General features: G+C 40.6%; 1 protein-coding gene across 1 annotated transcript in view; it reads right to left on the bottom strand.

The window, feature by feature from the left end:
- Positions 1-13667: 13667 nt before the first annotated feature.
- CGRRF1 (cell growth regulator with ring finger domain 1) overlaps positions 13668-23927 on the bottom strand; it is a 42744-nt gene continuing 32484 nt past the window's right edge. The window contains exons 3-6 of the mRNA XM_007948349.2: positions 18608-18785; positions 18304-18451; positions 14392-14499; positions 13668-13988 (exon numbers count right to left, since the gene is read on the bottom strand). Coding sequence (XP_007946540.1) covers positions 13668-13988; positions 14392-14499; positions 18304-18451; positions 18608-18785 — 755 coding nt within the window. The remainder of the gene's footprint in view (positions 13989-14391; positions 14500-18303; positions 18452-18607; positions 18786-23927) is intronic.

Here is a 23927-nt window from a genome sequence, read left to right as displayed (position 1 = left end):
GGTAGCACAGTGCCTAAGGCACTTGACTGCTAATCAGAAGGCTGGCGGTTCAAACCCACCAGCCACTCCTCGGAAGGAAGATGGGGCAATCTACTTCCACAGTGATACTGCCTCAGAAACCCAAGGAGGGGTCGCTATGAGTCGGGTCTGACTCGATGGCACATTAACAACAACAATATTAGTTCATAATCCAAAGCACAGATGAGAACTTTATAGGCAGATTCTAAATGGTGATATAACAATGTAGGTAAAGATAGTGAGAATGGTGGCACAGTGTAAAGTGTATGACCAATGTCACTGAACTGTACATGTAGAAATTCTGAATAGATATATGTTTGGTTATGTATACTGCCACCAAAAAAAAAATAAATTTAAAAAGGAAATAAAGAGCAGGTTGTTCCAAGTCAAGACGTAGAGGAAGAATCAGATTATTAAAAGATTAGACTTCCATGACTGAACAGAAGTGCCCAGGATTGAGAATATTTGGAGACTGTTTTGAAGCGAGTCAAATTGGCTTCTGCATCAGATAGAATTCTGTATCTCTGCCACTAGAATGTAGCATGTTACTGAGGAGTGGACACAGCTATGGTAAAGTAGCTTCTATAGTCTTCAAAATAACTATCATACCTGCTTTCATGGGTTTGTTAGGTTGAAAATAACTGACACATTACTTGACACATAGTGTGTACTTGATCAGTATTAATTTTCCTTCTTTACCTGCACAATTAAAAACCCACCACCATCAAAGTCAATTCTGACTCATAGTGACACTATAGGACAGAGCAGAACTTCCCCATAGGGTTTCCAAGGCTATAAATCCTTACGGAAGCAGAGTGCCTCATCTTTTTCCCAAGGAGTGGCTGGTGGGTTTGAACCTCCAACCTTTTGGTTAGCAGCCAAATGCTTTAACAACAGCGCCACTAGAGCTCCTTCTGCACAAATTAGAGTATGTTGATTCGGTTAATTCACAACTTGGGTCTGCCTCACATAAAAACATGCTGTATTCATTGTTCAAAAACATGGTCTCTCAAAAGCCATGGAATAAGGCCCAGGACAGGATTGCCTGGGCTTGAAGGATTTGAGTGGATGAAGAGAGAGATGTGGAGGAAGGAACTTCAGAACTGGTGACAGATGGAATGTGGGAAGGCTAAATCAGGAGTCAGGTCTGCTCAGATAGCAACAGGGAAAGGCAAGCTGGGTAAGGCACAAGTGCACGGCTTAGGGAGACTCAACTAGAGTTCAGATCTCATCATAAGCTCAGAAATATCTCAGGGTTGGCAGTGGCACACATTTGGACAGAAAGCCAGTGTCCTGTTAGCTCAAGGCAGAGTGGCAATTGCCTGCACCAAGTTCCCATATCCCTGGAGCATTCTCACACCGATGGGGCTGTGGCCTAAGTCAAGCTCAAACTGAGCTGCTGGCTTGCACAGGTAAAACTGACTGGGGCAAACCTCAGATGAAGCATTGGGACTCTTGGGGAACTTGATATCATTTTTTCACTAAAGTTCTTACCTCAAGGAACTACTAATCAGTTAAAATTTTTATCTCCTCTAAGGATAGTTTTCAGATTTTCTCCAGTTCCTCAATTTAGAGAATTCCTTCAGAGAAAAGACTCCTTAAACTGCATTTCAGGTAAATAGAGTACCACCATTTTCTGGTAGCATAGTACCTAAGGCATTTGACTGCTAACTAGAAGGCTGGCGGTTCAAACCCACCAGCCACTCCTTGGAAGGAAGGTTGGGCAATCTACTTCTGCAGTGACACTGCCTCAGAAGCCCAAAGAGGGGTCGTTATGAGTCGGATCTGACTCCATGGCAGTGAGTTTGATTTTGGTTCTTATGATCTGGTAGCACAGTGCCTAAGGGATCTGATTGCTAACTAGAAAGTAAGATGGTGGTTCAAACCCACCAGCCATGCCACAGAAGGAAGACTGGACAAGTTATTCCATAAAGATTTACTGCTTCAGAAACCCAATAGGGGTCGCTATGAGTCAGAATCGACTGGATGGCAGTGGGTTTGGTCTTTTGTTTGTTTTTCACAAAGGCCATAAGCAGCAGTTGTGATTGGTTAGACTCTTCAGTAGTCAAACTGGACAAATGTGCTGAGGCCATGAAGAAAACTTTTGATGCAGTTTCTCTAGAATGGAGTTAGCCAAGGGTTAACTCTGTTTTTTTAGAACACTTAGACGATTTCTAAACACTATAATCCAAACCAATTAACTGGTAGAGTTATTCAAATAAAATATAAATATAAGCAAATGCACAATTTCAAACACAAATGCAGCTGTGTTCACACTTCTTAAAAATAAACAAACGTGTGAAGTATTAATTTTAGTTTTTTTCCAGTAAAACACCTCATGAGGTGTCACAGATAAACTTTCAAATAAATACAGGCAGAAGCTTTAATGTAAGCACTGCAAAACTATTTACAGGATTTATATAGGTCAGGGTTACAAAGGTGGGGCCTCAGACCTTCTGGAGGAGTGACTTACTCCCTGATTGTCATGTGATAAAGAAAACGAAATTTATTTATTCTGGAAGTCCTCACATCCTTATTCAGACTTTGCTTATTGATTCAATAATTGTCCATATGTTTTTCACTGAAAGTGCCATTGAAGTGTATCCACAGGTTTGAGTAGCTGAAATGCAAATAATGTTTAGATTTAAGATCATATTTGCATAATCTAAACAAAAATCAGAATTCTCCCCTCCAATTTTTTTTTTGAAAAACAGCCTCCAATGAGAGTATCATTGACATCAGCACTTTTCTCCTAACAGGCTCCACAGTTGCAGAGCATGTATTTGATTAGCTATCGATTAACACCATATAGCCCACACCCTTAGGATGTTCCCAGTCAGAAAAATTAGAAACTGTTTGGTCACATATGTAAATTATACTGCAAGATTTCTCAGAGCCCTTTTTACGCTAATGTTCACTGTGACTCTTCTGGGGAGTACGGCATGTGGCAGCTCCTAAACTTATTTGCATGTGGCAGTTCCTAAACTTATTTGTTGTTGTTATGTGCCGTCAAGTCGGACCCGACTCCTAGTGACCCCTCCTTGGGTTTCCCAGGCAGTATTACTACGGAAGTAGATTGCCCAACTTTCCTTTCAAGAGGTGGCTGGTGGGTTTGAACTGCCAGCCTTCTGGTTAGCAGTCAAGTGCCTTAGGCACTATGCTACCAGAGCTCCTATAGGGTTGGCAGTGGCTGATTTTTTAGGAACTGGATCACCAGGTTTTTCTTCCAAGGTGCCTCTGGGTGGACGAGAACCTCCAACCTTTCAGTTCACAGCTCAGCACATTAACCCTTTGTACCAACCAAAACCTTTCTTTTACATGGAGGACTTCTTGCAGTACTAGTGTTGCTTGGGAAATATTTTGGAAAGGATAGGTCTGATAAAAAGTCAATAAAAATGATGAAAAACATTTGAAATTACAGTTTGTTAGAAAATCTTGTGATTTTTCAGGCAATGTAGGAAGGTGACTAACAATTTAGTGCAAGAGCTCTAGGATTAGGCAAAACAAAATGAAAAGAACCTGTGACCAGACCTCAACTCTGACACCTAAAACCAAAGGTTAGTTGCCATCAAGTTGACCCTGACTTATGGCAACAGTGTGTCAGAGCAGAATGCACCCCACAGTTTTTACCGGCGGACATTTTGGAAGTAGACTGTCGGGGCTTGCTTCCAAGGCACCTCTGAGTGGACTCGAACCTCCAGCTTCCTGGTCACTACCAGAGCGTGTCCAATCATCTGCACCACCCAGGGACTGCAGGCACCTAGCTATTGTGAAATATGAGCCAGTTACTTAACTTCATTTGGTCTCAGTTGTGTGTGGATTAAATGAGATAATATGTAACTGTATCAACTAGGATCCAGTCAAGAGACAGAAAACACACCACTTATTTTATCAGAGGATTGCATAAAAAAGTTGTTGACTGAAAAGCCGAAGGGAGAACACAAAGGAATTACAGAAGTAGCAACTGGAGGCAGCAGTTCCCCCACAGGGCTGGGGACACATAGGGAAGAAGCTGGAATTATTGAAACTTAGACATTTTGAGGAGGGATCCCCAGAGCTGAAACACTCAAACCTCTGAGGAAGGAATACCCCTCAGTTGGGGCTGGTTTCCTGAGTGGGTGCTATGAGGAAGCAGGCTCAGCAAGTATGGATCAAACCAAAAGCTGGGTTCCACTGCTCCTCCTGGAATGAACTACTGCTGCCAGGGCAAGGAAGCAGGAATAGGAAGCCCACAGGACATAGACAGGAAGGAGCAAATCCTTCCTTTCTACTATCTCCCTGTCTCTGAGCCTCACAGCAAAGTCAGCTGGCAAAGCATAAATGTGGTTTGCAGTCTTAGCCCCAGCGTGAAAGGAGCCCTGGTGGGACAGTGGTTAAGTGCTTGGCTGCTAACTGAATGGTTGGAGGTTCAAACCCACCAGTTGCTCCATGGGAGGAAGATATGGCAGTCTGTTTCTGTAAAGATTTAGGGCCTTGGAAACCCCATGGTGCAGTTCTACTCTGTCCTATAGGGTCGCTATAAGTTGGAATCAACTTGACAATAGACTTGGTTCTGGTTCAGCCCCAGCACCACACGGCAGATAGAAGGGCGAGTTTGGAGCTGAGAGGCAATAACTTCAGCACTGGCATGGATACAAAGCACTTAGTACACAGAAAGCACAGGACAGCTATTGCTCCTCCCCCTAACTTGACCAACACGGCTCAGTCCCACAGCTGGTCTGGATGTGCAGAATTTCTGTAGGACCCAGCTGTGAGAAAGACGGAAGAGCAAATGCCTGGAGGTTCAACTAAGTAAATGAAACAAACACTGCATCTCAAAGTTAAAACGTCCAACATTGTGCTCTTGACTTCCAGCCTTCTCCCCTCCAAAATCCCAAACACATTCCTCTGTCACTTTTGAAAATGCAAATGACAGCAGGACAAATCCCTGCCATCACTCTCCAGTAGCTTTCCAACCACTACATAGAGGACAATCCTGCCCTCTCTCCAACCCCATCCACTGCTCCTCCTCGTTTCTTCAGCTCCGGTCACACAGACCACTTCGCTGTTCCTCTAACGCTCCAAGCTCTTTTTTTTTTTTTTTTTACTTTGGACCATTGTACTTCTTGTTCCTTCCACCTGAAATAGTTTTAATGAGACTAACCAAAAGCCATACCCACTGCCATCGATTCTGACTCATAGTGACCCTAGAGGACAGAGCAGAACTGCCCTATAAGGTTTCCAAAGCTGTACATCTTTACGGAGGCAGACTGCCTCATCTTTCTGCAATGGAGCGGCTGCTGGGGTCAAACCACCAACCTTTTGGTTGGCAACTGCATGCTTTAACCACTACACCACCAGAGCTCCTTTTAACAAGACTGGTTGCCTTTTATTCCTCAGGGCTCAGCTCAGAGAGGCCTTCCCTGACCATCCTATCTATAGTTACCTTCTACTCATTTTGTTTCCTTCATGGAAAGCAGCGTATGCTTTGTGTGTGTGTGTGTGTCTATACTTTATTGTCAGCCTCCTTCGCACATACTCCCACTCACCCAAGTGAGCCTCATGAGAGTAAGGACCTTGAGTATCTTGTTCATCCTCTATCTCTAGCACTGAGAACTGTATCTGGTTTAGAACAGGTCCTCTAAGTATTTACTAAATGAAATGCTTGAATGGATGGTGTTCTGAATTAAGGCAAAGCCTGGCCTCCAGGGAGCAACAATGGAATGGAAAAGAACAGACTCGTGCTCCAGTTCAGTGACTATTACCAATCACCTTACCCAAGCCAGAGCATCAGTTTTCCTAGACTCTTCATTCCCATAATCAAAAATGTATCACGTTCTTAGACTTTTGTAGACTTCCACACATCAAATCACCTCCAAAACAGGCATTTCCAGAATTCAAGTCTGATTGTATTCTAAGATCTTCAGTGATTCCCCAATATCTTTAAGATTCATTTATTCAGCAACAATTTGTTCAATGGCCAGCGCTGTCCAAGGCTACAGAAATACCCTGAAACTCAAGTCAGTCCGTGTCTTAAACAGTGTCAAATCTACAGACAGACAGCATTAAACAGGCGAATAACACGCAATGTGGTAAGTGCTATTATGGCCTTAAGCATAGGATTGAATGGGAGCTCACGAGAGAGGGACTTACCTAAGATTTGGAGGGTGACAGAACACTTCCCAGAAGTAACAAAACTGGGATCTAAGAGACAATTATGGGTTAGCTAAGCAGGAAGAGCAGAATGAACATACAGCACGCCTCATGTTATTGCACTTCGCTTTATTGCATTTGCAGATACTCCATTTTTTTACAAACTGAAGGTTTGTGGCAACTATTGGCACCATTTTTCCAATAGCATGGGCTCATTTCATGGCTCTATGTCACATTTTGGTATTCTCATAATACTTTAAACTTTTTCATAATGCTATTACATACTTAATAGACTACAGTAGAGTGTAAACATGTTTTCTATGTGCTGAAAAACCAAAAAAAAAAAAAAAATCATGTAACTTGCTTTATTGCAGTGGTCTGGAACTGAACTCACAATATCTCTGAGATGCCCATACAGATCATTCTAACTCCAGAAAAATGGAAATAGTTCAGATTAACTGGAATGTGGAATGTGAAGGAGGCAGCAGGGAAAGAGGCTGCAGAGATAAACTGAGGCAAGATCAAGAAGGGCTTTATAAAGCTCGGTAAGACTTAAAGTTTTTGTTTTTAATAAAGAGCTATCTGGGTGAATGTAGAGAATGAAGAGGTGTGTGTAGGGAGGACGGGATCAAAAGAGACTTTAGGATGCTGCTGCAAATTCATCTCATGGTGGTGGGTGAAGGAGAGAAGCCCAGCCCGGGCAGGTGAGGGAGAGAAGCCTGGGCTGGCAAGGTGAAGGAAGATTTGTGAAATATTTAGATGATATAATAGGACCTCGTGATTGACTGGCTGTGGAGAGTGCAGGAGATGAATGATTAAGAAATGGTGGCCACACAGCCAGCTACCTGGAGGGAGTGAGCAACTGGACCTGTGGGCTCAGGAACATGGTCCCAGGGGACATCAAGCTCAATTGGCATAGCATACTACACAAAAACATTGTTCCACATCCTACTTTGGTGAATAGTGACTGAGATCTTAAAAGCTTACAAGCGGCCATGTGGGTGCAACAATGGGTCTCTCCTCATCCAGAGCAAAGAATAATGAAGGAAACCAAAGATGCATGGAAACAATTAGTCCAAAGGACTGGTAGACTATGTGATCCTCAGCCTATCCGATGAGACCAGAAAAACTAGATAGCGCCTACTACCATTGTCAACCACTTGGAGGGGGATCTGTGCAGGAAATCCTGGATAGAGTGGGAGAACAATGTGGAACAAAACTCAAAATTATTTTAAAAACAAAGAGAGAGAGACCAGGTTTGCTGGTCTGATAGAGCCTGGTGAAACCCCTGAGACTATGGCCCCTAGCTGCCCTTCAGGTATGGAATTGAACTCACTCCCGTGGCTTCCAGCCAAATAACAGGGTGACATATGGGCTGAACATTTACATCAGGTGGATACATTCCTTGGAGAGATCAATCATGGGAGAATGGAAAGGCAGTGTATGCACAGGAAGACCACTGGGGGTGGGGGGGCAGGGGGGCATGGGAAGGAAGGACACAGGGAAGAGGTAACTATGGGGAGGAAGTGGGAAGAGAGCTGTTACATTGTGGGAAATTGCAATCAATGTCATGAGATATAAAGTGTATGAACTGCTGTATGGAAAATGAAATTGCTCTGTAAACTTTCACCCAAATCACAATAAAAATTTTAAAAAAAGAAATAGTGACCATGTGTCTGCTTGCAGAACTGGGTGTGGGATGAACTCTGGAAGCAAAACAGGTTGACGGGGTGGGTGATGAGTTGAGCTTTGGGCTTGTTGAGATTGAGGAGCCTGTACACCAAAGAGTAGAGACATGTGGGTCTAGAGTACAAAAGAAATTTCTGAACTGTAGCCCCAATGCCCAAATAACATGTAATATCTCTGACACTCAATAATTGTTTGAATATTCAATGAGTAAGTAAATAAGGTCAGAGAGCAAGTGGAGACAAGATCAAGAACAGAAGTAGGGTGTTAGCCTCAAAAGAAGATATAATACCTCTCCTCTTCAAGGGAGATGTTCACTGGTCTGGAACATCTAGGTAAAGCGTTAGGGATTGCATTTCATCCTCCTACAATTTATGATGTAAATCCTAACCTTCTATCTGTGGTTATAATCTCACATGGGAATGGATTTTCTTTGTTTTGTTTTATTCATGAGGGACTATTATTGTTATATGCCATCAAGTCAGATCCAACTTATAGTGACTGCTCCTTGGGTTTCCAAGGTGGTATCACTGCAGAAGTAGATTGTCCAACCTTTCTTCCAAGGAGTGGCTGGTGGGTTTAAACCTCCAGCCTTCTGGTTAGCAGTCAAGTGCCTTCAACACTATGCTACCAGAGCTCCCTAAGGGACTATTAGTGTAGGGTATATTTTAAGTCAATCTCTTTTGAGATAGAGAAGGCTAAGCAAGTAAGCAAACAAGGGGAGTTGGGGAAAGATAGTTGCCATGCCACATGAAGATTACCACGGAACTGAGCAGAAAAGAGACAAAGATCTTCCTCTAGAGTGGACAGAGAGAGAGCCTTCCCTCAGAGCCGGTGCCCTGATAACAGACTTCCAGCCTCCTTAACAGTGGGAAAATAAATTTCCGTTCATTAACACAACCAACCTATGATACTTCTATAATAGCAGCAGTAGATAACTAAGACACAAAGTAATAACAGTAATACCATCACACATAGGGCTTACCATGTGCTATGCCCGGGTCCAAACACTTTATACATATAGGATTAACTGATGTAATCCTCTTTGAAAAATACACAAAAAACCAAACCCATTGCTGCTTAATCAATTTTGACTCATAGTGTCCCTATAGGACAGAGAACTGCCCCATAGGGTTTCCAAGACTGTAAATCTTTACAGAAGCAGACTGTCACATCTTTCTCCCATGGAGCAGCTGGTCAATTTTTAGCAGCTGAACACTTTAACCCACTGTGCCACCAGGGCCTCCTTTGTAATCCTAACAGCCTGTTAAAAATCAGTTGCTGTTGCTTCCGACTCACGGCCACCCCGTACGTGTCAGAGTAGAGCTGTGCTCCACAGGGTTTTCAGTGGCTGATGTTTCAGGAGATCACCAGGACTTTCTTCTGATGCACCTCTGGGCAGACTCAAACCTACAACCCTTTCAGTTAGAAGCAAGGTGTGTTAATCCTTTATACCCTCACTGCCACCGACACATAGCAACCTCCACTGAGTTTCTGAGCCTGTAAATCTTTACGGAAGTAGACTGCCCCACTTTCCTTCTGCAGAGCAGCTGGTGGGTTTGAACCACTGACCTTCTGGTTAGCAGCCAAAATGTTTTATCCCCTATGCCACCGGAGGTCCTTTACATCACCCAGGAACTATAATTATCATCACTTTATAGATAAAGAAACTGAAGCAGAAAAAGGTTGGTCATTTGCCCAAGGTTGACTAGTTGTTGTTGTTGTTGTTGTTTTAGATGCCATCGAGTCATCTCCAACTCATAGTGACCCTATGCTCAGCAGACGAAACACTACCCAGTCCTACGCCAGCGCCATGATCCTTGCTATATTGACCCCACTGCCACTGCGTCAATCCATCTCATTGAGGGCCTTCCCCTCTTTCATTGACCCTCCACTTTACCAAGCATGACATCCTTCTCCAGGGAATGGTTTCTTCTGACTATATGACCAAAGAATGTAAGACAAAGTCTGGCCATTCTTGCTTCCAAGGAGCATTCCGGCTGCACTTCCTCCAGGACAGACCTGTTAGTTCTTTTAGCAGTCCATGAAACTTTCAGCATTGTTCACCAGCACCACAACTCAAAAGCATCAACTCTTCTTCGGCCTTCCATATTCATTCTTCCTTATTCATTGTCCAGCTCTCACATGCATATGAGGCAAGTGAAAATACCATGGCTTGTGTCAGGTGCACCTTAGTCCTCAAGGAGACAACTTTGCTCCTCAGCACTTGAAACAGGTCCTTTGCAGCCGATATGCCCAGTGCTGTATGTCATCTGATGTCCTGACTGCTGCTTCCATGGGCATCAACTACATGTAGAACCAAGCAATGTAAAGTCTTTGACAACTTCAGTCTTAATGGAGGAGTGTCTTGGTTCTTTACTGCTGCTGTAATAGACATACCACAAACTTATGGCTTTAACAAATAGGCATTTATTCTCTTACAATTTAGGAGGCTAAAGTCCAAGTTCAAGATAAAAGCCCCTCCACTTTGGGCTTCAGCTCTGCCTCCCGTTCCAGGCCCACTTGAGCTGCAGGCTTTTTCTGACTCACACAGCTGCTGGCCGTGAGACTGACAAACCCAAGACTGACTAGTAAAATGGCACAGTCCCAAGAGTAGCAAGCAGCACAGCAGGGCACTAGTTCAAGTCCAGAAATAGTGCTGAGATCAGCAGGCAACACAGCAGGCCGCTGACGACAGCCAAATCCAGGATCCAGATGTGCCAAACAGCTCAAGACCTTTCTCACCGCTTCTTCAAGTTGGCTTAGGCGCAGACCTGGTTGAGACTTTTGGAAAGTAGTAACTAGTCTCTATAAACCAAATATTTTCTTTCTAATAACCCATCCAAGTCAAATGCTTTTCCAAATGTTCTCACAAAATAGGTCACATTCACTGCAAATTCTGACATAAGCCTCTGGAAGTCAGTGTACCTGCTTTTACTTGCTTATCTGCCAAATTGCTAGTATTTATCACCACTGAGGGCAGCACTAATTCCTTTGGCTGCAGCAGGTTAAAATTTAGGGCAAGTCATCTTTACTAGTTATAAAAAATTGAGTAAGATTGGAAGATTGGTGGAGTCTATCTTGGTGGATCTCAAACGCTTTCTCAACTATGGTCCAGGGCAGTTTAGGTACAAATAGATGTATAAAGGGAGGCAATATGGTGGGTGGACACTCAATTTACCACATTACTTGTTATACCACTAGTTAATCCCAGCAGAGACTAGTTTCAGCACACCCTGCTCCCAGTGGCAGGGTTGGAAAAGAGCTTTAAGAATTCCAAGGGTATACCAAAGGTGAGTGACCAATATGGCAGCATTGAGGATGAGAAAGACATAGAGAGGTACATGGGAAGTACAGACAACAGAGATGAACCCTTTTGCATATACAGTACTGAGTTGTCAGTGAAGGCAAACATGGGTATATGGATGGATAGATAGGTGGACAGGCTAAACAATTAGGTATGTCTAAATGGGGAGTGTATCCAAGATCATATATAGGGTTGCAGACAATGGTCCTATAAGTTTATGTGAATGATCAGAATTCCCAGGTGTATAGTAGAGCTGACAAGGGGCAAGGTTGTGGTCACTGCTTGGTCATAGCCAGCTACCCAGAGCGACCGAGTAGTTGAACGTGCAGGCTTGGGACCATAGTCGCAGGAGACATCAAGCTCAATTGGCATAACATACTATACAAAACATTGTTCTACCTCCTACTTTGGCAAGTAGCGACTGGGATCTTAAAAGCTAGCAAGCTGCCATCTAGATGCAACGATGGGTCTCTCATCGTCAAGAAGAAAGAAGAAAACCAAAATTAATGGAAACAATCAGTCCTAGCGACTGGTACACCATCCGATCTGCAACCTATACAACTATGAGACCAGAAGAACTAGATCATGCCTGGCTACCACTGTCATCCACTTGGAAGGGATGTAGGAGATCCTGCATAGAGAGGGAGAACAATGTGGAACAAAACTCAAAATCATTTTGGAGGCAAAAAAAAAAGGTGGGGACCAGTTAAAAAAAAAAAGAATTCCAAGGGGAGGTGCCTCTAATAAACTGTCAGGCTCCTTTCAGGAACAAATACTTTGGGGTCAGGAGCTTTGTCTGACTGGTTGCAGCCTCAAAAAACAAAAACAAAAAAAAACTCAAACTCACTGCCGTCGTCATAGAGACCCGCCCCCCTTGGGTTTCCGAGGTGGTATCATTGGGGAAGTAGATTGCCCAATCTTCCTTCTGAGGAGTGGCTGGTGGGTTCGAACTGCCAGCCTTCTGGTTACCAGTCAAATGCCTTAGACACTACACCACACCACTGGGCTTCTAAAAAGATCTTGCCCCTGGATTTTACATGTAGAAATTGTTGAACTGGCAGATATTTTTGTATGTATTTGTATGTATTTTGACCAGTTTTTTTTTTTTTTTTTTTTTTAAAGTTGTCTGGCCCCTAAAGCAAAAACCCGAAGCCATCGTTTTCTTGAGTGTAGTCTTTATCGAAGCAGATTACCAGACCTTTCTTCCAAGGTGCCACCGAGTGCATTCAAACCAACCACCTTTTTAGGTTAGGGGAATCCTGGAAGGTGTTTATTATGTAGCTGTTAACAGATCAAAGTTTGATGAGGTTTATAAAATGAACAATTAATGCCTTCTTGAGAGTCTAATATTTGATGGGAATGAAATATTATGTAAAAACACTGATTCAATGGTAAGGAATTATGCTCAACACCAACAGGGCAAAAAAGGCTTAAAAATGCCCTGAATGTCACAGTTTATTAGCTACAAACTATTTTCTTGGTGAGGTGAAGGTAAGTTCTGGTTTGCCTTTAATTTTTTAGTCCTCTTGGAAAAAGTGGGGGCTCTAGTTGCCTATCAGATTCATCAACATGATGTAACAACAAACGGACAAAATAATGTACTATCCAGGGGGCATGGGGTTCATTCAGAATAAAAATACATTATAAAAATAGTCATTTCTGTTTCTTTTCACAATTTTTCTGGCTCCAAAAGCCCTCTGGTTTTAGATGGATGCGCTGTGCTGGAGACAAGCTGAGGTAAGGCATGTGAGTCTCACAGGCAGGTAAAGGGATCTTCGTGAGTAGATCATCAAACTCTCCATTTTATAAAATGTGTCATTCTGCTAATCTAATCACATTTGACAAGAAATTTACTTACCCAAGAAATTTTATTCTGCAAGTTTTATACCTGTCTCCTATGGATGAGAATCATTTTAATTTATGATACACTGGGAACATTCAAGAATGGTATCTTGCATTTGTAATTTAAGAACCTACTTTTAAAACTGAGATTTGCATTTATATAACTATGATGTTATAGAAAATTAGAAAGCAAACAAATGGGTATTTATAAAACTGGTATTTCAAGAAAGGATCTGAAATATGACTTTTCCAACTCCTTCATAAACTGAGGGTCATACAATTCCTATAAGAGGAATTATTTTCCTAACTGTACTCCAGAATATGTCAAAGGGAAAACATTTTGAAATCTTAAGACTTTCCTATTTTAGATGGATTTCTTCTGAGAATTATTTTTCTAATCAGTATTATATGAAATACTCTAGTTGATAAAAGGCCAAACATTTATAGTCTTCTTTAGTTGAATGAATTTTTATGTATTAACACAGATGGTATTCCGGTATTTATCATACCAAGTAGAAAGGAACAATTAATTTTTAGCATCCAGGTCTCTATAAATATGAAAGTACAGTATAATTTTCATTGATGATCAATACTGTAGATTCCATGTTATGGTTAATTCCAGGAACATAAAATTCTGCATCTTCAGAGGAAAGAAAGTGTATTTTCAGTTGAAACAATATCTTCAGAGAGTTTTCAGTTTGTCTTTATCTTGCTCTTTCTGACTGCAAAGTGCAAAAGATTCCTGAACAAACTGCCTGCACATCGGGCACTGCTGGAAATACCTGACACAACCATCACACAAGCACGTGTGTCTGCACGGCAGGAGCACCCAGTTCACTGGCCCGTTCTGGCAGACGACACAGTCCTTGCTATTCTCCTCAGGAGGCTCTGCTTCACTTTCAGAAAGTCCGGCCTTTGCTAACAAACTTCTGTCTGTGTTTTTTCCTTCTGGAGAAGTATTGCTTGAGGGAGTGGAAGTATTATTTGCAGACATGAAAAGTTGCTGAAAATCAAAGAAACAAGTTTAAAGATAATTACAAATGACACTTAAGTCTTTAAACCTGGGGGTCATAAAAGCAGTTGCAAAGGTACAAGCTAGAAATTCCAAGAAAAGTGAGGACTTATTTTCAGAAGTCAGGGATGAAAACAAGGAAACAGGATTTTTTTTTAAAAAATTTTCAGGACTTCAGATCTCTGGGTGGTATATGCTTAAATATACCACACAAAGGCAGCAAAGATATGTACTGCAAAGAAGAAAACATTTAGTGGAAAAAAAAATTCGTAACGTTTATTTAGCTGACTTTTTTTTATCATATCTCAGTGAAAAATACAATAATCTTTTTACAAATAGTTATTCTTTTAAATTCTGTAAACAAGAGACAGAGATACTACAAGGTACAACTTACCTTAAGATCATGAAATTGACCTTGAGCCAGGAGTAAATATTGATACAATATTCTGCAGGAAAGCTTATAAGTCTTATCAGGAATATGAATTACTGATACCATTGAAATCTAAAATGAAAAATGAACAAAGGTCAATACTTCACCTCCTTATATTACTACATAGATACGTAAAAAAATTCATCTTTAAGAAGTTGATAAATAAGAAAATTTACACTAATTACAGTCTCCAAAGAGGGGCATATTTTTGTCTGAGTTATTTATGCTCAAATTCTGATTACAGATATAGATGAATTATTGTGAACTAGCTAAAAAATCCTGGAAAAAATCTATATTCAAAATAAATAAGCCTACGCTCCCAAATTAGATTATGCCATATAGTTTACCTTGGCTTCTAAAATATTACATTTGGAAAAGGGGCAACAGGAATAGACATATTCAATAAACATTACTGACTAACTTTTTAGGGAGGAGAGTGAACAAGTAAGGCTAAGGGCACATGAAAGCAAAGCATTAAAGCATTCTTAGACCTTTTTAGATTTTGTTAATGATACAAATTATCAAATTACCATTTAGAGTGAGATTAGTATTGGCATGATGTCCACATATATAAATGGCAAATAAGCATATGAGAAGATGTGCAACATAATTATTTATTAGGGAAATACAAATTGAAGTCACAATGAGGTATCACCACACTTACTGGAATGGTTAAAATTAAAAAGAGTAATCACAACAAGAGTTGCTAAGGATGTGGAGGAACTAAAATTCTGTCATATACTGTTAGTGGGAATGTAGAATGGTAAACCACTTTAGGAAAACAGGTAGATTCTTAAAAAGTTACACATAACACCTTCCATATGATTCTACTCCTAGGTATTTGCCCAAAGAGAAATGAAAGCATATGTCTAAATGAAGACTGGTATTCGAACATTTACAGCTACTTTACCAAGTATCTATCAATAGGTGAATGAACAAATAAATTGTGATATATCCATGTAATGATATATAATAAAAAGGAATGAACTATTAGAGGAACATGGATAAATCTAAAAATAATTATGCCAAGCAAAAGAAGCCAAAGAGTACATAGCACACAATTCCATTTATATAAAAGTCTAGGGTATGCAAACTAATTAGTGATAGAAGACAGATCAATGGTTTCCTGGAAGCTGGGGAATGGGGAAGAGATGGGACTTATAAAGAGACATGAGGAAGTTTTTGGACGTGATGCATAAATTATCTTGATTGTTCTGGTGGGTTTATGGATGTATATATATAAGCATCACATTACACACTTTAAATAGGTGCAATTTATTGTATGTCAATTATACTTCAATCAAGCTATTAAAAAGTTAGGAAACTTCCCAGAGAGTAGCAACAGAAAACCAAAACCAAACTCACTGCCACTGAGTCAATTTCAACTCATAGTGACTCCCACTGAGTTTCCAAGGTGGTAAATCTTTACAGAAATAGATTGCCCTGCCTCCCTTCCACAGAGTGGTGGTCGGTTTGAACCACCAACCTTCTGGTTAGCAGTTAAATGGCTTAGGCACTGTGCTACCTGAGATCCATAGTATCAACAGAGCAAGATACAAAGCAGGATTAAAAAAATACCACATTTTATTTGTTCATTCACCTATTGACAGACACTTGGTTTAGTTTCAGTGTTTAAATGTTACAAATAAAGTTGCTGTAAACGTTTGTACCAGTCTTCATTTAGACATATGCTTTCATTTCTCTTTGGGCAAATACCTAGGAGTAGAATTATATGGAAGGTGTTATGTGTAGCTTTTTAAGAATCCACCTGTTTTCCTAAAATGATTTATCATTCTACACTCCCACCAACTGTGTGTGACAGGATTCTTGTTCTTCCACATCCTTTGTTGTTGTTATGTGCCGTCGAGTGGCCCCAACTCATAGCGACCCCTCCTTGGGTTTCCGAGGCAGTATCACTACGGAAGTAGGATTGCCCAACCTTCCTTCCGAGGAGTGGCTGGTGGGTTTGAACCGCCAGCCTTCTGGTTAGCAGTCAAGTGCTTTAGCCACTATGCTTCCAGAGCTCCTTAGCAACTCTTATTGTGGTTACTCTTTTTAATTTTAACCATTCCAATAAGTGTGGTGATATCTCATTGTGACTTCAATTTGAAGCACTTTAGGAGGTGTAACAGCTGAATACAGAATTCCAAAAGGACCAAACCAAACCAAACCCACTGCCATCGAGTCAATATCAACTCACAGTGACCCTACCAGACAGAGCAGAACTGCCCCACAGGGTTTCTCAGATTATAAATCTTTATGGAAGCAGACTGCCTCATCTTTCTCCCGTGGTGTGCCTGGGGTGTTCACACCTCTTATGGTTAGCAGCTGAATGTTTAACTGCTGCTCCACCAGAGCTCTGTGAGTAAAAGACAGGAGTCAAAAGACAACGTAACAGGTCTTATTTTACTTCAGTTGAATGGGGAAGACGGGGAGAGAGCGAAAGAGGAAGGAAGGAAGAAAACCTGATCTTCCCTCCACACCACCTCATGGACATGCCACCGAGAATGGGTTTGCTGCCAAGCTCTATGAGGCTTGCTAACATCGCATGGTATGTCTTGTCATTGGAAAAAATGAGCCCACTTCAGCTCAATTTGATAAGATTAAACACACATTTACAAATTAAGAGAGGCTTAACTGCAAATGAGCAGGGTCTAGATTTGCCAGTAAAACTCTGCACCTTCCAAAGCTCAATGTCTGCTTGTTTCGGGGAGACATCCTGGTCACAGAAAGGGCTCTGGTGCAGGACTCCAAAGGCCTAAAATCAAGCCCTGGTCCATTTCTTACTGCCTAGATGCTGGATGACTGGGCTTTTTCTTTGAGTCTGTTTTCCTTCTGTGTAAGAAGGATATTTGCCCTAACAAAGGTTGTTAAAGGAATAAACAATACTAATTAATGTACTTTGTATACTACAAAGTATCACTTAAAAAAAAAAAAAAAAGGTTACCATCTCTCCATTAATGAATATATCTATATCATGGAGCTCCTGGGTGATACCAATGGTTAACACTCTCAGCTGCTAACCAAAAGGCTGGAGGTTCAAGTCCACTCAGAAGCACCTCAGAAGAAAGGCCTGGCACTCTCCTAAGAATCAGCCACTGGGAGCCCACGGAGCCCAGCTCTGCTGACACACACGGGCCACCGAGAGCTGGAGTCAACAGCACCTAGTTCATTCATCCTAATCACTGCAGAAAAGCAGCAGCAAACTCTGTATAAGGGCATTCTTACCATGACACAGTTTCATCAAAAGTTTATTCTATGTACAAGCTTCCACCATAATTAAAGGACTGTCAGGGCTCAGGTCCTCTTAGATCTCTAAGATGCTTTTACCTCCCTGATAGGGATAAGCTACCAGAATGAAAAATAATTCAAACATAATACAAAGATTACTATAATTACTGAAAATATGGGAACCAAACATTTATATGCTGTAGGCACAGCAGAGGCTATGATAGAAACAATGTAACTACAAACATGCCAAGAAAACAGCAGATACTGTTAAAAGTGAGCACTTCAGATAATGACAGTTTACTTATTCAGTCCTTCAAATGTTAAGTCTCGACATGCTTCCCAGTATGTTTAGTACAGCAAACACGATGAACACAAACATACAGAATGCAAAATGATGAAATTAGTTCAATTCAACCATCGTGTATCTTTTATTTTCTAAATAAGGTCTTATTCTGTGACCCGTAAGAAAATATAAATAAAAAGCCATACTGAGCATCATACAGTGGTACGTCCCATGAATTCATTTTCATCCAGGCCAAATGTGTATTCTCAGAAATCAGATAAAAATTTCTCTATCTCACCAAATAAATGATAGCCACCATCCAAATCACTTTCAAGTAATGCTTTCAGAATGTAATTACTTACAATATCATAAATTTCTCGGTCATCCTCATCAGCTAAGGTCAGCAATGCTATCAGTGGATAGCGAGATCTGGGCACTGTACCAAAGTCTTCAATTTTGGTATCACTTGGCAACTGGCAATATATTTCTTCTTTGCTGTCCTTTTTAATACTTTTTGAAAATGTAAAGGAAAACTGTTATTATAGCCAATGAAACAATAACATGCCAAAATGATCAACAATATCGTAGCATCATTTTATTTTATTCATAAACAGTCTGACGCTCAACATTTTCATATGCTAATGGGTGTATCAGACAGAAGGATACACATACTGTTCTTGATAGATATATTCACTATACAGAGCATCTTCTAATGCTTGGGGAGTGCTTATTCTGAAGCAATAAGCGTGCTTCTGCAGAGCTTCGTATAATTTTTGAACACTGCACCCCCAGTAGCATGTAAGAAGGCTGTCTTCAAGGCAATCTGTTGTCAAGGTTATGCCAGCTGCAGAAAACAAAAGAGAAAATTACCTAAAGTAACATCTAATACAATTATACATGGTGAATAGCAAAAGCTTCCATGTGGATGCTGGCTAGAGTGACAGCAGTTAAAGGAACTCATTAAAGGGCATGTACCCATCAACGAAGGAAAAATAAAATATCTCAATGTCTACATAATGATTTCAGTCCTATCAGTAACACAGGGGCTCTGGTGGAGCAGTGGTTAAGGCATTTGGCTGCTAACCAAAAGGTTGGTGGTGGGAACCCACCAGCCACTCCATGGGAAGAAGATGAGGCAGCTCAGCTTCTAGAAAGATTTACAGCCTTGGAAACCATATGGGGCAATTCTACTCTGTCCTACAGGGTCACTAGGAGTTGGAATCAACTTGGTGGCAGTGGGTTTGATTTCTGAATCAGTAATTCACTCTTGGAGGATTATTTATACATTTAAACTATCTTTTTTTTCTCCCCCTGAAGGAGCTACTGGTGCCTATAAAAGTATTTCTATACATTCAAAAAACTGAAATATAGTTCACTATTGACAATCTACCATTCCAACAGTGTACATAATTCTAACTACAAGAAACGGTACAGCAGGGTAGAGCTGTCTCCAATAGGGGATACACACAACTCCCAGCATCCACAAGGTATCACTGGCATGAAATAATACTAAAAAGAAATTGATTTCCACTAATACTAACACACACATTGACAACATTAATACAGACTTTGTCACACAATTAATGTCCCACGTGGTATACAAAACAGCCTGAGGAAGAGTGATGACTCCAAACCATGGAGGCTTTAATAGTGATGCTCTCACTCGTTTATTTGCCTTCAGCATAATACAAGATACCACAGTTCAAGTAGACCTGATTGGCTGGACAAGTAGGCATGTTGTTGTTGTGGGCTGTCGATTCTGACTCATAGCGACCCTACAGGACAGAGTAAAACTGTCCCAGAGGGTATTCTTGGCTGTAATCTTTACTGGGCAAATCGCCACGCCAACCTTTTGATTTGCAGCCGACTGCTTATAACCATTAGGCCACCAGGGATCCTTTAAGTGGCATTCAAATTATACATACAGTTTCACTTATTTAACACTTACAGAGGACTTACCATATGCCACCTGTATGATTTTTTCCCCTCCCTAGTTGCAGCTGTAGCAATATCAAGCTCCAGGGTAGCAACATTCAGTGTCTAATACTGTTGGCAGTGCCAGGTGCAACACCTACTGCTCAATGGCAACAGTGTGTTTACTAGACTAAAGGAAATGGATCTGGTCAGTATTTCTTGCTAAACAGCCACAGTTTCAGATTCTGGTTCTCCAAACCTACTGTCAATTCTATAAGCTACCCAGTATCCTTTTAGGGGAGTTGTTTTTGTTGCTTACTCCTGGGAATTCAGATTAATACATTACCTATTTATTAAAATGTGGTTAAGAGTGTGTCTTAAAGGAGATACATAAGTATAAGCAAATGCTGCACAAGGTACCAACAACTATTTGAATTTTTCACACACATTGTTCTTCATGCCACTGCAGGACAACATAACATAAATAAAGAGGAAAAAGTTGAAAGTAGATAGGAGAGAGAGAGAGAAAAGGCATATGGGTAAAAAAGTGGGAAAAAAATACATAAAATTTAATACTGTTTAATTAATCCAATACTGTTGTACTACTGGCAAAAATATGGGAAGATGTATGCATAAGGCTATCACTGTAGCACTAGTTATTAACAGCAAAACTCTGGAACCAATCCAAATGTCCACAATAGGGGATTAAGTGAATAAAATATGGAATGCTCCACAATGAAGTAATATACAGCTATGAAAAAAAAGAGGCACATCAGAATATCTGTACATACAACTATGGAATGATCTCCAAGATATATTGTTAAATGAAAATGCCAGGTGTGGAAAAGTATATACAGTATCAAAAAAACAAAACAAAAAAAATTTACTGCCATCAAGTTGAATTTACTGCTGTCAAGTCAGATCCAACTCATAGCGACCCCTCCTTGGGTTTCTGAAGCAGTATCTCTATGAAGTAGATTGCCCAGTCTTCCTTCCAAGGAGTGGCTGGTAGGTTTGAACCACCGGCCTTCTGGTTATCAGTCAATATACTACAGTTTATTTCTACCACTCATCTGTCAGTTTGTCGTATTGTGGTGGCTTGCGTGTTGCTATGAGGGTGGAGGCTATTTCACTGGTATTTCAAATACCAGCAGGTCACCCATGGTGGACAGGTTTCAGCAGAGCTTCCAGACTAAGACAGGCTGAGAAGAATGACTTGGTGATCTATTTCTAAATAAAACTGGCCAGTGAAGAACTTACAAATATCAGAGAAATACTGTCTGATACTGTGATGAGCCCCTCAAGTTGGATGGCACTCAAAATATAACTGCCTCCTCAAAATAGAGTTGATCAATGCCAAGGATGGAGTAAAGCTTTCAGAACCTTCATTTGCTGATGTGGCACTACTCAAAAAAAAAAAAAAAAAAAGAAAAGAAAAGAAAACAGCTATAAACATCTATTTATAATTGGAACATGAAACATATGAAGTATAAATCTAAGAAAACTAGAACTTGTGAAAATATAATGGAATGTTTGAAGATCAATACCCTAGGTATTAGTGAACTGAAATGGACTGGTATAGGCCATTTTGAAGCAAAAAATCATATGGTCTACAATGCCAGGAATGATAAATTGAAGAGGAACAGCATCACATTCATTGTCAACAAGAACATTTCAAGATCTACGCTGAAGTACAAACCTGTCAGGGATAGGATAATATTCACACATAATATTCTTGAACAGCGTATCAAGAAGGAAGGACTAGTCAACCTTATAAAATACTGCAAAGAGGACACAAACTCAGGCATGAGAAACATCCACTGGATTTGGCAACTGCTGGGAGGTCAGAGGTGTGGGCAACAGAGAACTGGTAACTATGACAGACAGCTTTTAAGAAGCCCAACTGTGAAAGGAAGAAGAGAAATAAGCAGTAGCTACAGAACAATGAAAAGCTGAGAAAGTTTTGGTTCGTTTGTTTTTAAAAATACCAAAAACGTGAGCAGGTTTAAAAGGTGATGAAGTCTCAGCCCAGAAAAGTTACAGAACTACAGAACTGTATTTAGAACTACCTACTCGGTATTTCTACCTGTCACAATGGCATTTCAAACTCTGCAAGTCTGAACTCATTAAAACTATTGAAAACTGAACTTGTTATCTTTCTTCCAAAACCTGGTTCCTCCTGTATTCTTTATCTTGGTAACAGTATCTGTCTATTAAGGACCCATGCAAAGAACCTGAGTTTTCCTAGAGTCTTCCTCACCTGTCCCACCCTGTGCTTTTATCGTAACAAACCACATATTGTTTTTCTAATGTATTATTCTGTTTCTCCCTAACCTCAATGCTTTCTTCATGCTGTCTCATTCCATCTAGAACTTCTCCCATCCTGAAGAGGTAAAGGACCTACTTATCTTTCAAAACTCTACTAAAAATTAAAAAGGAAGAAAAGAAAATATGAGCAAGAGATGGATTTAACTGCAGCATATTGTTTTATGAAGTCTTTCCTGAACACACCTCCCCACTTCTGAAAATATAGCCATTTCATTCTTTACAATACACTCCATTCTCTATCACTGGTACCCAGATGGTTCAGCAGACAACTTATTTTTCCCAAGTACATAAACAAACAACTACCATCTATCATTACGATCTTCAAAAAAAAGTACATTTTGTATCAAAATAATTTATATGAAAATGTAAGTTTAGAGGAAAAGATAGCTGTTCTTCAGGGCAACAACCTTATATTAATAGCACTTAGACATATTACATTATCCTTACATTTCGCAATTCATCGAAACAAATGAAAATGGAACAGTATCCTAGCTAAATGGAGTAGTGTCCTAACAAATTTTTCACATTAATACCTGTGATAGTTTTCGCTTATCATTTGTACACACCTGTTTCTGCTTACTAGTCGGCAAGTTCCTTACAAGAAACATAAGTAAATTGTGGCATAAATAGACTATCAAGCATAACCCAAAATGCACAAACAGCAGAAGAGAAACCAGATGAATGGGACTTTCTAAAAATTAAATTTTTATGTGCTTCTAAAGAATTCTCCAAAAGAGTCAAAAGAGAACCTACAGGTTGGGAAATAAGGAGGAGGATTTCAAGATGGCAAAATAGGCAGAAAGACTGCACAGACCCTCTTCAACAAGAAAAGGGGAACCAATTAACACAGACACAGAAGATAATCCTGGACCCCTGAGCCTCGAAGGGAATGATACAGAAGTGGGCTAAATCCCAACTAGCAGAAGAATTTGTGTGAAAATACCAAAAAAGGAGACATATGGAGCTGCGGTCTGGCAGCGAACCTGATGGCACAGACAGCCTGGAGATTCCCGAGTGGTGGCAGGACCTAAGAATTAACCTAAAAATCAGCCCTGCTAGCCAGAGACTGCATGGAGGACTGTTCTGGTGGCTGTGGAATAAAAGGGGAAGCAGCAGTGAAGAGGAAAATGGACTAAGCAGTTGCCGGTCCGGAGGACGCTGCCATTTTGAATGTTTACAAGCAGCTTGACTATTTTGGATATTTAAAGAGACAGTGCTCCACCAGATCCAGGGGCTTAAGAACAGGTTCTGCTTGCCAGTAACCCCAAGAACACTCCGGACCTGCATGACTGAAAAGTTTTTTGATGGTTTTTCAATTGCAAATTTTGTCTGAGTGGGAGACAACAACAGTCCCCAAAAGGTACAACTACACCCACACCTCCTGCAACTTCATTTACAGAGCGAGAGCCACCATCTCCTATTCCACCAATGGACCAATGATAAGAAACCACCAAGAAGAGCCTGCCTGAATCACCCTTGGCTACTCTTCACAAACAATTATCAGAGATCTAAATACAACAATGCCACGATGCCTCGGAAACAACAGACCATCACACTCCACACAAAGAAGCAAGATAAAGTGGTAGAAACAAGGGAGCAAGATACAGTCCCAGAACACATCCCTGGGGAAGAAGCAGCATTGGAACTCACTGATAAGGAATTCAAAAGAATTATCTTTAGGTATCTTCAAAGGATTGAGAAACAGACCAAAGAAAACACAGAAAAAAACTTACAAGAATTTTGG

This window comes from Orycteropus afer, unplaced genomic scaffold, assembly GCF_000298275.1.
Source record: "Orycteropus afer afer isolate SDZICR_OR568_19922 unplaced genomic scaffold, OryAfe1.0 scaffold00214, whole genome shotgun sequence".
Classification (NCBI taxonomy): domain Eukaryota; kingdom Metazoa; phylum Chordata; class Mammalia; order Tubulidentata; family Orycteropodidae; genus Orycteropus; species Orycteropus afer.
The sequence above is the reverse complement of the archived record's forward strand: the minus strand, read 5'-3'. Positions and strand labels throughout refer to the sequence as shown.